At 38.8% G+C, this 12,820-nt stretch overlaps 2 protein-coding genes across 3 annotated transcripts in view; both read right to left on the bottom strand.

Moving 5' to 3' along the window:
• Nucleotides 1-6,271, bottom strand: part of mpp2b (MAGUK p55 scaffold protein 2b) — a 46,208-nt gene extending 39,937 nt beyond the window's left edge. Inside the window, exons 1-2 of one of the 2 annotated variants that reach the window (XM_026178911.1) lie at nt 6,148-6,210; nt 5,851-5,957 (exon numbers count right to left, since the gene is read on the bottom strand). The gene's annotated coding sequence lies outside the window, so the exon portion shown is untranslated. Of the gene's footprint in view, nt 1-5,850; nt 5,958-6,147 lie in introns of both variants that reach the window. The other variant, XM_026178912.1, reaches the window with a different exon arrangement.
• Nucleotides 6,272-6,746: 475 nt separating this feature from the next.
• Nucleotides 6,747-8,844, bottom strand: pyyb (peptide YYb). The gene is made up of 4 exons (XM_026177627.1): nt 8,728-8,844; nt 8,340-8,527; nt 7,241-7,321; nt 6,747-6,972 (listed from the first exon to the last, which is right to left on the bottom strand). Exons 2-4 carry the CDS (start codon nt 8,525-8,527, stop codon nt 6,948-6,950), a joined length of 294 nt encoding a protein of 97 aa, XP_026033412.1. The 5' UTR covers nt 8,728-8,844; the 3' UTR covers nt 6,747-6,947.
• Nucleotides 8,845-12,820: the final 3,976 nt, after the last annotated feature.

The raw sequence follows: 12,820 nt of genomic DNA, 5'->3' as shown, positions 1-12,820 counted from the left end.
TACTGAAAGAAAAAACAAATACATTTGTAAAAGTCTGGAGATATTTCTTTAAACTTTGTAAAATATGTAGTCAATCGGGACAATTGAATGTCATACCTTAGCAGCATTATATCTTTCGAATAGACATCTCAATTCAAGGATATGTAGTACCATGTGTCATAAAAGAGAAGGAGCTTTTGGTTATCTTTGGGGCTTTTTAGTTTAGATTTTACTATTGATCTGTTCAAAAAACAACTAAAAAGTAGACTGTAAAAAACTTTAGGTGGCTGTACTGTTATTTTTATTGTATATCTAATGTGAATTAGCATGAGATTAGTTAAGTAAACTGTTGGGATGAACCAGATGAGGAAAAAATAGGATATTTAAGCCTGCTTTTTGGACAAAGTCACCACACAACTTAAATATATTTAGCTGGATTTCGCTGGACAAAACAAAAGTTATGGGTCTTTTCTCATTTATTTATATAGGAGGCACAGTTTACCCCAAAATAACTCTCCAGAGGAATATTAAACTCAAGGTTATTGCTTCATATGAAGTCAAACTTGATTTAAAGTGGGCTAATAATAGTAACAGTAATAATAAACTCCAACAATGTTCCCTATCTTTTAGTGTAAATAAAAACAAGCACATTCTCGGAACGTTAATGGGCCATTCGTCTAAAAAACAGACGATGAAAAGCCCTGCTTGTCTTTAAAAAAACATAAGTGCAATTTCACTAATATGTGTATGTTTCTGTGTTTTCCACATAGAGTCAGTGTATTATATGTGCTTTATAATGTACAAATCACACTTTAAAGGCACAATGACATCACATATTTTGGAGCTAATAAAAATATCTGATATTTTGCAATCTTGAAATAACTTTAGCCTTCCATATATTTCCACTACTGTGTAATGCTAGCATTGGAATACCAGGAGCAGCAGTCTGTTTAATAAAAACCAAAATGTCAGTGACGTAGTAGCTCTTCTGACTCATGATCCATCAAAACTCACACATTATTTCAATGTTTGACGTACTGAAGAAAGCAGTTTTGTAATCATTGTTTGACTATGCTTCACAATAATGAGAGTTTCAATCCTATCCAGAACAAATTAATCGCATTCACCACCAAATACAAGTGTTTGAGCTGAGGAATCACTGTGTCACAGCACTGACCATATTACCCAACCACACCTTCCTAACGTGGGAGTCTAATGACTAATAAGATGATGATCAGCACCTTTTGACAGGATACAAGTGCTACAAGTGTGTAGCAAAGTGATATTTCAAGCTTTCCCATCATTTTGCATTTCATGATGTTCTTTCTTTATCAGTTTGTACATGTAAAAGTAATCAATATAACATTAATGACACAACCGGCCATGACCCTAGCTTATGACATTATTATGCTATAAATAAACCTAATGATGAGCACACGCCAACGCTCATTTTATGATCATTACAAACCAGACCAATAAGTACGCATAGAAAAATGGAAAACTCAAAGTCAACTTTATTGTCAATTCTGCACAGAACATACACAGGATCAAAATGTTGTTTCCCCCGGCCTACGACAGGCAGCCAAGATAAAAATAATAAATAAAGTAAACTAAAGCAGGGAGCTGTAAGAATACGAGATATAGGTATGAAAATAATTATTAGTATGTAATCTGATTTCAACAAGATACATTCAAGCTTATAAACAACAATTAAGCTATATGCATTATTTAAATTATTTGTATAAAGTAGCAAGTATAAATGAATTACTTGCAAAGCAACAAATATGACCTGATATATGTTTAATTAAATTCTGGCCAGTGCTCTATCTTCACTTTCCACTACTGATATGCTATCACACGGTAGTGGCTTTATGTGCTGACTCCTTAAGATGTGATGAAATTGTAACATCTGCTGCTAAAAGCACTGCAATACAACTTCAAACAAGCATACTTTAAAACTTTTAAGTTCTCTCACCGACATAGATTCATTTTGATTATTCTTACAGAAAAAACATATTATAGCTTAGCAGGTCTCATGAAATCTTCTAGGAGAACATTGGTATGTTCATTCTTTCCTGAAAGAAATGGAAGAAGTGTCCTTAACATCACCTTCTGGTGATCATATTAACTTTCAACTTACAAATACTGATACATATCATGATAGTGTGTGGAGGTCTTTTGAAGGAAAAGTTAAACTGAAAACCAGTTTAAATCATTGTTGAGTGATTCAAAATAAAAGTGTTCTCTGCTCCCCACATGCATACTAATACACCCAGTGCACAACAGTTTGGCTGCATGAAGAAACAACATGGAAAAGAACACCAGATGTAGTTTTCCGTTGAAGAGATTGAGGTTGATAATGAAACTTTATCTTAACGGGGCTTTAAAAATCTAATTGTAGATGGTAAATGATTAACAATCAGCTAACAGCTTTCAGACCCCATGGCCATTTCTGCCACGAGACAGTTTGTGATTCTCAAATAGTTCAATTAAGTTCATTATCTCCTCTGTCTTTTGCTTTGTATTTGGCTTTATGCTGCTTTGCACAAAACCCCCCAAAAAACAACCAATTTTCTATTTTAAAGCAACATGACTACAATTGAGTGCAATCACTGCATATCATTTGAAAACCTGTGGTTTAAGTGTTACGAGTCTTCCTTTTCTCTCTGGTGACAGAGATTGTAATTAGACTTAAATGTCATGTATGTATCAGTGAAAGGGTAAAGGGCTTAGGCAAAGTGCTGTGAGCTACCCAGGGGGAGCTTTAACAATCAGCACCCTGGCTGGATTTCATTAAAGGATCACTTTTTCTTTTTGTCGTGATGGAATATAATTGTGGGCGTTTCATTGAACCCAAATGTTTTACACAAAATAACTTACATTAGCCTGACTAATATCAGCATTTATCAAGTATAACACAATACAGTATGGCATGCGTAAAAATATTAAAATTACAGCGCAATACAGATACTTTTAGTACAGCTCTGGAGTACGCTAACAACATCTGACGCCAGCTTTGTAATGTTTCGGTTTGTCTCTTCATTTCAGCAGCTTTCATTAAAAATGACTAGTTGCTTCATCAACAGTAGTGTGAAAACAGCTTTAGTAAACACAGCCAACGGGTACAGTCATGTGAAAAAGGTTGTCGTTCGTACGATCTCCATGTGCGGGTTAAGTTATTTTTGCTTCTATAGACTATGTAGCCACATGTTTCCAGCGGGTGGAGGCCATGTTTTTTGTTCAGTAACAGTTATGTGTGAAGGAATGCAGAACAAAGTTCAAATGTTGAACGTCATATTGACATCGGAGTTGGGTCATGGCTGGACGTCGAAATTGTAGACTTAGTTTGGACCGCCGTACCCAATATAGACATGATCTGGACATCTATCTGACCTCCAGTGCTTAGTTGGTTGGTCCTTGCAGTTTCTCTGAGCATTGCAGTATCTGACCTTCAGGTGAATTTGTTGGGATGGCTATGCCTAGGAAGATTGGCAATTATTCTGAATTTGCTCCATGTGTAGAATTATAAATTTCAAATTCTTTATCAAGAAGACAACCATTGCTTTCCTAACATACTGCCTGATATCTTTCTTCCTTGCATTTATGGTAAAACACACCTGAATGCTCTAGACCAGCCAAACTGCAAACACCTTTGCTTTTATAAAGATGATCAAACTTACTGATTATTACTTAATCAAAGGCAGCACCTGACTGGTATTTATGCCATTAATTCCTATGGAAGCAGGAAGGATGTATTCAGTTTTGCTAAATAAGTAATGATGTGTTTTATGTCATGTGTTGTTCACGAGGTTGTATTTGGACCTGCAAAAGAACAGATGACTTTTTATTATGTTCTGATAGAAAAACCCTTTCAAATTGAACATTGCACTACCATTCTGTCCTCCAAAAGAGAGGTCTAGTACAGGTAGCCTAGCAGACGACTAGTCCACCTTTTTTTTACCGAGATGTGAACATGTTTATTTCTGTTGTTAAATTAGGCATTTACACGAGGGGTCCATAGGGATTCACTCTTACAGCCACCCTCAAGTGGTGATTCTAGTGACTGTAGGTTTTGGCACTTTCACTTTGGCTCCCTTTTAAAGCTTTGCAAGTTGCCGCCTGGTGCCGGAGGGGCTGAGGTGGCAGGTAGAGAGTAATGAGCAGGTCATTTCTTATGAATAGAGGTTGGGAAAAGATGCTGAGGCTATGTGAACCACGACTCATTAATCTCCCTGTGGAATCAAGCGTGGATGGGGCCTTTCTTTTAGCCTGCTACAATTGATTAGAATTCCTAGTTGATGCAGTAATTCACCACTGGGGCTGTGAAAGCAGTAAGCTGAACAGAGTCACAGTTGAGAATCATTGAAGGTGGTTTGACTAAGAGTATTCTGTATGTATCATAAAATAACTTTTTATTGTATTTGGTTGTGACTCACACGTAGCTCTTTGAATCCTCCTGAAAGTTTGAGTAATACAAAAGGATTAGAGTTTGTTTATGCACTAAATCGAGGCTATGGCATGCTGACATTTTTCTCCTGATCTAAATCAATGCCTAGAGCTACATTTATTCACATTTTTCTTGCGGGAGACATTCTCACTTTATATAAACAACAAAAAAATAAATAAAAGTTTAAAGCAAAGCTGCTAAATGATTAAAGAACTCCTTTGGAAATCTTTCTGTCGAAGTGGAGCCACAACTGCCAGTCTTCTAGTCAATCCCCAAAGCTGGGAAATTTATGGTAAACCTCACACTTCCAAAATAAAACTGATAAGAAGGCAGAAGTTTCTTTAATCCCAGTAAAAAAGCTCTTTAGTAGATTATGGATCCAAATGCAGGACTCAGGAAACAAAGACTCAAATCAAATTTAAAGCTGTCAGCTCAAAGTGAATACAGAAAGTCCAAATATTTGCAGAGCAGGGACCCCAAACACCAGAAATCTCAGGAAACATGAGGCAAGCTGACATACAGGTATGAGGGATGATACGGCAAAGGACATAGGACAAAAGATAAACATCGGTCAAATGCATGCTTGTTTCAGTGAGTGCATCTTTAAACATTAATGTCGTAAAACGCTGATTAATAAATAAAAACCTTGGTCAAATTTTTGGATATCCAATCTTATTGTCATCAAAACAAACCAAAACGCCTCTAATCTATAAATCAGACAAACTCTGTTAGCTACAAATTGTTGAAGAACAATCTGAGATACATTTTAAAGAAGGCACACTTTTAGGCAAAATCATTAAACACAATGGGGTAGTTATATATTTTGCTACATTTTAATTTAGAGGTAAAATAAATAGCAATGGTCATTGCCTCTACTTAAAGGAATAATAATAATAATAATAATAATAATAATAATAATAATAATAATAATGTGCAGGCTAAATCAGAAACAAAGGTCACTTTAATGTTTTTAAATTGAAGACACTAGCAGTACTTTTTAGACTAATATAACGAAAATATTTCACATTATAGATTACTTTGCGGCTCTATGCCCAAATGAACCTTTTATTGTCTATCTTCTCTCTTATTGCTCTTTATTTACAAATCAGGCGTATTGTTAGTTGGGTAGTCCTCACGCGCTCAAACACCTGCACTTATCCCCACTATACGGGCATGCGCAATAGCATCGAATCCAGTATGTTACCAATGTTCCCAACAAATCATTTCATTGTACAAAAAAAGACAATAATTCTGCCTAGGGTTGCCATACAGAGCAATACTGTTTGCCTGTTCTGACTTTACACAGAAGCAAATAGCGTGTAGCCTGAGGCCAATTAGGCTAGCTCAATAAAAATTGCATTAGCCCCCCCCCCGCCTCCTCAAGCGAATGAGCGTAACCTCGAGAAACGACTCCACGACATTACCTGGATTTTAACAGGAATTCCTAATGGCAGCACGGTCTCTCCTCCTCGGAAGCGCTCATAAAGACAAGGAGTGAAATAGCTGGACTTCTTTGTAGAGGGTAGGGTAGCTTTAATGACAAGAACGGGGTAATGAAGACTGAACGTAGCCTGTAACAGTAGACACCTGGCGAGTGGGGAAGGTAGACTATGCCGCTGGGAAAGGCTTTGCTTCGATTAACGGTATTAATACTACCCACTGCCGCTAAAAACTAAACACCGCGTGAAAAATAATAATAAACCACAGGATGAGGTGCTCACCTGCCCGGTCACCTTTATCCGGACGCCCTCTCGATATGAGATGCAGGAAGAAGACGAAGAAGGTGTGAGATATCAGACTGACAGTTGCTGGAGCTCGGCAGCCTTTTTCCCCCCCTCTGTGCAGTCACTTTCACAAAACCAGCAGCTACCCACACAAACTGCTATCTTTAACGAGACAGCACATAAAAGGGCTCGCGTGCTAATAGAAATGGATCCATTGATTAAAAGCCAGTAGGCTGCCGGATATTAAGCACCGGTCTTGTTTCCCCTCCAAAGGACGTCCAAGAAGGCTTTGTGATGGCAAACGCGTGTTTTGGGCTCGTGCCCCTGTGTGAAGTTAAAGCCTGTCCACTGCCGTCGATGTGAACCCATGCACGAGCAGCAATAGGAGAGCAGAACTTGGAAATGTGCGTTTTCTAGTTATATAGTGACACCTAGCGGCAATCAAAGTCATTGCAGTTACAGTGCAGCTGCTACAAATACTCTTACTCCCATCCTCCTATTACTACCACCACTATTACAACTAATAATAATAATGATAATAATAACAATGCAGGATTACAAAAGCACACGTTGGTCGGTGTAATACTTTAAATTCACAGAGGTGTTTATTGTAAATTTGATTTCGATACAAATTATTTACACATTTGGGAGAAGAATTATTACATGTACTTAGAAGGGCAAACAAACATAGTGAAGCAAATAGACATACATGCTTATCATATAATTAAACATATGGCATCACTGGATCCCAAGCAGGTTGCTTCTTGAGAATGTTTTGGTAGTGTGGGATTGTGTGTTTACCACTGGTCAACGTAGTCAGAGCTGTTAAGAAAAGAGAGATAGTTTAAAAAAATGGTTACATTACTTGAACTTTTTTTGCATCTTAATAAGTGGTTTGCAAAAGCGCTAAAAGATTTCTCATAGTTCAATAATATAGTCGGTTTAGTCTGAGTATTAATTAACTGTTGCTTTCTGGTAATGGGGCTCTTATTCAATATTGGTTATTAGCCTGCCTAGTAAATTTGATACACCTATTTCAATTTTTTCACATTAAAAAAAATTCTTCTAGGCATCATGGCATGTTACTCACCGTGGCTCAGTGTCTTGGTTTGAATTTCCTCCATACAGCAGCCAGGCCACCGCCTCCTCAGGGGCTGATCTCTTCCCATACCTGAAGAAAGTCCACACCAGCATATTTAACAAGTACGACTAAATATTAGAGGTTATTACTCACGTGATAACTCTCTCTGCTCTTAAGCATTAGCATTTCATCAAGTGCTCTGGTATGATACCATGAGCCTCACTATGACTTTCAACATAAGAACCAGGCAGGTCAGCTGAATGCTGCATGTTGAGTCTCTGAGAGCTTGTTCTTTCTTTGGTCTCTGCAGTCTGCATATCAGTTCTGCAGCTGTCTGAGTGCAAAGGAGGATTTTCAGGTTCACTGCCCACTGTACAACAAGGCAAACATACCAGTCAGCTCTGACTATAGTACTGAAGTCTCTTTACTGAAAATCAATGCCTGGCCGCTGAAGAGCAAACCTGCTTTTATTTGAGGTAGGAGAGGCTGCATTGTTAAGCCCTTTGAGTTCAATAGTAGATTCAGCTCTTTTAATTACCTTTAATGACATTATTGACTATACTCAGCATCCATCTACTAAACCTAAGCACCCAGACATGTAAAAATCTAATTTTGAATATTTATGACTCAGCTTTGACTTTCACCTGTCAGGAAACAAGGAAAATGAATAAAAATCTGTGGTGTTCCAGAATGTGTATTAAAAGATCTGGAGTATCAACAGAAGCATCACAGTCTGTCTGGATTGCAGAAAAAGAAAAATAGCTGGACTCTTCACCAGCATCTGAAAAGCCTTGATTTAAAGTATTGAACAAACCTTACGTGACTGAGTCATGTCACAACGGGAGGGCTTCCATGCCCCATTTGGCAAACCTTGCAAACCTGTCCTTGAGCCCAAGACTTTAATCCCTCACATCAAAGGAGACAGACTTTGTATCTGATCCAACCAGAGCATGAAGAGGTACCACATCCCTACAAGTTTATCCAGCATCTATTAGCCTTCTTCTCTTCTTTCTCACCTTTTCCATCTGACATATTAGCTTATTTAAGAAAACAACCTAATGCACACCCGGGTTTTCGCTACTCCTTTAACTTTCTTTTAGAGACTCACCTCTGTCTGGTGATGAGGTTGACATAGTGCCTGACGGCTGCGTGATATTTGGCCCAGTCCTCCGGTGAGGCGTCGCTCCCGGGGCTCTCTGGTTTGGGAGGGTAGGCGTCCGCAAAACTGCTCAGACACACCAGGATGCAGACGACGAGCGCTGCGAGCATCATCCACGATCTGAGCGTGTTGGCCATCTGAGGAGAGAGGAGAAACAGCAAGGAACGATCACATCAAAGGCAAAATCTGCTAAGGCTCTGTTTCACAGGAATAGAGAGTATTACAAAGGTTATATGAAAGTACGCAAAGTGCCAATAAGTTTCGAAGTGTGTGTGTCTGTTTGTGGTGAAGTTAAAAATCAAGACGCAACAGAGAAACAGAGTAAGAAATAACTTACTGTCTGATTTGTCTCCTGATGATCTGACTGTCACCTCGGCAGTGCACCTCTCTTGTTTCTCTCCTCTCAGTTCACGGTTTTTATATGATCTGGATGGACATCTGATGCGCACCGAGTTAACGATTAACCACACCCCCCGGCTTTAGTGGCCGTGTGTAAATGGGGTAATTAAGTCCCCCACGAAAAAAAAAAAACTCAGACTAAACTTATGTGCCTGGGTTCCGATATTTGGCTTTTATCTGAATTCTGAAGTTTTATTGGGTTTATGGGGAAAAGACGCTGATTTTACTGTTGGATTAGCCAGTGTGTGTTCAGCACCACGAACAGCGCATCAGGGCAACAATATAGAAAAGAGCACAAACTGCTCTTTAGAAACCATAGCATGGTGTTAATAGAAGTGAGATATATAATGTTTAACATGTGAGAGAAAACATTTTAACACACATTACATATTAACTCGGTAGCCTATCACTGTTCTCACATAGTCCTGCTTTATTTCACGATTACTCAGTGAACTGTTATTTTGTTACACTGCCTCGTTCCCATAGCGGAAGACTTTCTGTATTTCTTTGCATTTATGTGAATGAATTCATTCTATGATGCAGCAATGCAACTATAAATCCTGCTGCATACATTTTTAGTTCCCTTCACTTTCTTTCTTGGTTAAGAAAGAAAATTCTTTAACATCAAACCAGAGTTCCCCCCTACTCTCTCTCTCTCTCTCTCTCTCTTTAAATAGCATGTTTAAAAAAATCAAAATCAATAACACCACAAATCTCATAAATATCAAAGCTTTCTAAATCCTGGCATATTATTGTTAATTTGCGGACATTGTTGTCTATTTCCCAAAATAATTTTTGAGCCGAGCACAAGATCTTTAGTAACTGATTCTGTCAGTATCAGAAAGTTTATATCAGTTGATCTTTTATTTGCTTTTATTTTTTAATAAACTTTTTTTTGGCACCTGGGAGTTTAATTTGACTAGACAAAGTAGTAATTGCATGCTTATAAGAGTTGGGAAGCCAAACTTCAAATTTAAAAAAAAAAAAAGATTTGTGGAAATTTCTGCTTTACTTTAAGAAAAGAGACTTCTAGAATTGTCCTAACTTGTGTAATTATTAGTCTGAAAATGCTTAGCTTGCTTTGAATAATCACCGCAGCATGCATTATTCAAATGGCCATAAAACCTTTGTTAGGGTAGGGGTCATAGGCCACACATGAGTGTTTGGGCCATTGCACTCACGTGTAAGTGGCAGCAGTGTGCTTCATTTTCAGTGAATGCTTGAATTAAATGATTTAATGAGGTGTTGGAGAACCAACCAAACATCGAAAATAATAACATAACCTTCGTGATGCATGGATGTCATGTCACTCTGTCCGAAACACTGTGTTTACAAGATACCTTTCAGGTACTGAGTGCTGAGGCTGACTGTTAAACGCTCACGTGTGTGACCCGTGAAGCAGCTCCAGCGTATCTTGGATCTTCACAATTCGCTGTTCACTTCATGATGCCTGAAGGCATCCTGCAGTGCCTTTGTTGAGGTTTGTGTGCAAGCTGCACAAGATGGAGGTGTGCAGATGGTAAATGTTTTTTGTTTCTCTGCATTTTTTCACTTTTGAATTGTTGTGTATGAATTAAGCTGTAGGGGATACTTGCAACTCCTTGTTGATTTTGCAACCCAAAGGTTAGCTTGAAATTCACAAAGTCAGCAAACAATCATAAATCTGTTTGGTTTTTTTCATGCATTTTGCCCGAATCTTATTATATGATATTAGTTAGGATTAAACACGGGGATAAACATGACACAGATGTGCAATGCCACATAGATATTACGTTAGGTAATTCTCCAGAGAATGCTTTCAAATCATCCTCAGAATGCAAGAAAAGCAAAACTACAGCACAACTACAATACATACATCAAAAAGTCAACATTTGCAGTAACATTTTAAAGGCTCTTGTGAGATAATACATGAATCAGAGATGCTGTCATCATAGAGTAGAACATAAGAGCATGTTTGTCCTACTCGGCTCCCGAGGGAAGTCATGAAAACTCTTCTCTCCTGTGTTTTATAGAGTTGTAAAAAACAAAGGTTTTTCCTTTGTCTGTCCCTAAGCCCTTGTCAAAAAAACAAGTTGACGCAGGCATAAATTCCACCTGACAGCCTCTGCAAAGCTTTGGACAATAAACAAGAAATTAAAGTGGATGTTCCCCTGCCATAAAGGTTGTAAGTGGATTGTGGTATTGCCCGTTGATTGCGCTGACCATTTCTAAGCAATTATTGTACAATAATTCAAACCGATAGCGAGGGGCAATTGTGTTTTATACAACCAACGATGCTGAAATTGACGCAAAATAGCAAAAATGGAATTTAAATTGGTAAATCTTAGCTTTTAACAACCCGACGGGCTTGGATAGGCTGCTTAAATTACACTGATCAAATAATAAATAAGTAGTCTACTATTCAAGATGACCGATATTTGTCCTGTTCATTGTAAGCACCCATTTCCCCAAGATAACAGTGGCTATCCTATTATTTCTACTCCAGTGGTCAACCTCTTTGCACTCTCTCAAAAGCCCATAAAAGTCAATGGCAAGAAACAACAATATGCATAAGGCAAACTCATTAGCTTGGTGCAATGTTTGTCAGTAAACACCAAGAATGTAACAGGCCCCTGATAAGAGAAAGGGCAGACAGTGAAGTTTTCACAGTCGAATAAGCCCCAGCTAATGCACTTCTGAAGAGCAGTTTGGGCTCCTGCATAGAGGTGAAGTGTTTGGATTGCCATCAAGGCCAAGATAATAGCACCTGCAGGGGTGCCACTGATTTCAAAAAACTTTTTCTCTCTTGTCTTGTTCAGTTTTACCAACTTTTCTTTAGTGATATTGGTGCCGCTGATGTGTGTTACAGCATTAGGTATTACATTTAAAATGAAAGACTTCTTTAGCTTAGCAAAACTTAAGCAAATCTACTTACTGTAGGCATTTACCTGCATTCTCCAAACGTAGCCCTAAAAGCTTTTCTCCTGTAAGTCTGTCTTTACTTTAGATAGTAAACCCACCTCCATTTCCATTTGCATTACACAAGCTAGTTCCCAGTCCAAATAAGAACACACACACATACATGCAGGGAGTCCATTGTGGTGTAAGAGCAATCTGCCTGGAGAATGTCTGACTCCTTCCTGCCTTTGCAGACAGTAAGGGGGAAATGATTAGGCCCTTTTTATTTTGCCTTATCTCCCGAACGGGGTAGCAGCTAATATGAGCAGAGTGCTTTTCAGACAGCCAGGTCTGTTTGCACACCTCGGGAGACAAAACGGGGCTGCCCACCAGCAAAGGGCAATAATTCAAGAGCACATAAGTGGCTCGAAAGGGGTCTATGAGGGGCGCTGTAGATGGGAGGCCAAACATAACACACATTTCTCTTTCACGGTACATACTTACTGTCTGTCTGTCGATGACACATGTGCACACACACATAAAATGAGCTTCTTCGCCACAGCAGGGTCAAATAACAGGTGCACAAGTCAGGGCTTCACATTTTCTCATTTGGTTTCCAAACCAGTGATACCTCGTATTATTTCCTTTCTCCCCTCCAGGGGCTTTCTCCGCCAGCTGCAGCATTCATCGTGACCATTTGTCTGTTTTGGGAAGCAGAGCTGACGCATTACATCAATATCCCGCCAACGGATACGTGTATGAACGAGCTGGCAGCGGCAGTCAGATGGGCGATGACACACAGGTTAGACAGCTCAAGTGGGGCTGATGATTTAATTCGGTGAATGTCCTCAAATATATTACAAATTAAGGAAGCCATTGTGTTATTTAGGTGCCCAACCTGTCCCCTGAAAATCTGTCACGCTCTATAATGTGAGGTGTAAGAAAAAAGGAGATCATACTAGATGTGATTGCAAAGCAGCTCATGGAGATATTTGATATTTCCTGTAAGCTGTGGGGATTTTGAATCTGTGGGGGATTGATTTGGGATATCTTCACGATGGACTTGGCAATTACTCAAAACATGGGAGAATCTAAATGAAGAATGCGCCCTGGAGCCTAACAGGCACGGTGCACACCTACCAAAGTCAATTCTT

Source organism: Astatotilapia calliptera, chromosome 8 (genome assembly GCF_900246225.1).
Source record: "Astatotilapia calliptera chromosome 8, fAstCal1.2, whole genome shotgun sequence".
NCBI lineage: Eukaryota > Metazoa > Chordata > Actinopteri > Cichliformes > Cichlidae > Astatotilapia > Astatotilapia calliptera.
This window is presented reverse-complemented; position numbering and strand designations above follow the sequence as displayed.

Coding starts and splice junctions, on each gene's coding strand:
- pyyb (XM_026177627.1), bottom strand. CDS start 8,527: ATGGCCAACACGCTCAGATCGTGGATGATGCTCGCAGCGCTCGTCGTC. Junction 7,322..8,339: donor AACCTCATCACCAGACAGAG/GTGAGTCTCTAA, acceptor GACTTTCTTCAG/GTATGGGAAGAGATCAGCCC. Junction 6,973..7,240: donor AACCAAGACACTGAGCCACG/GTGAGTAACATG, acceptor TTTTCTTAACAG/CTCTGACTACGTTGACCAGT.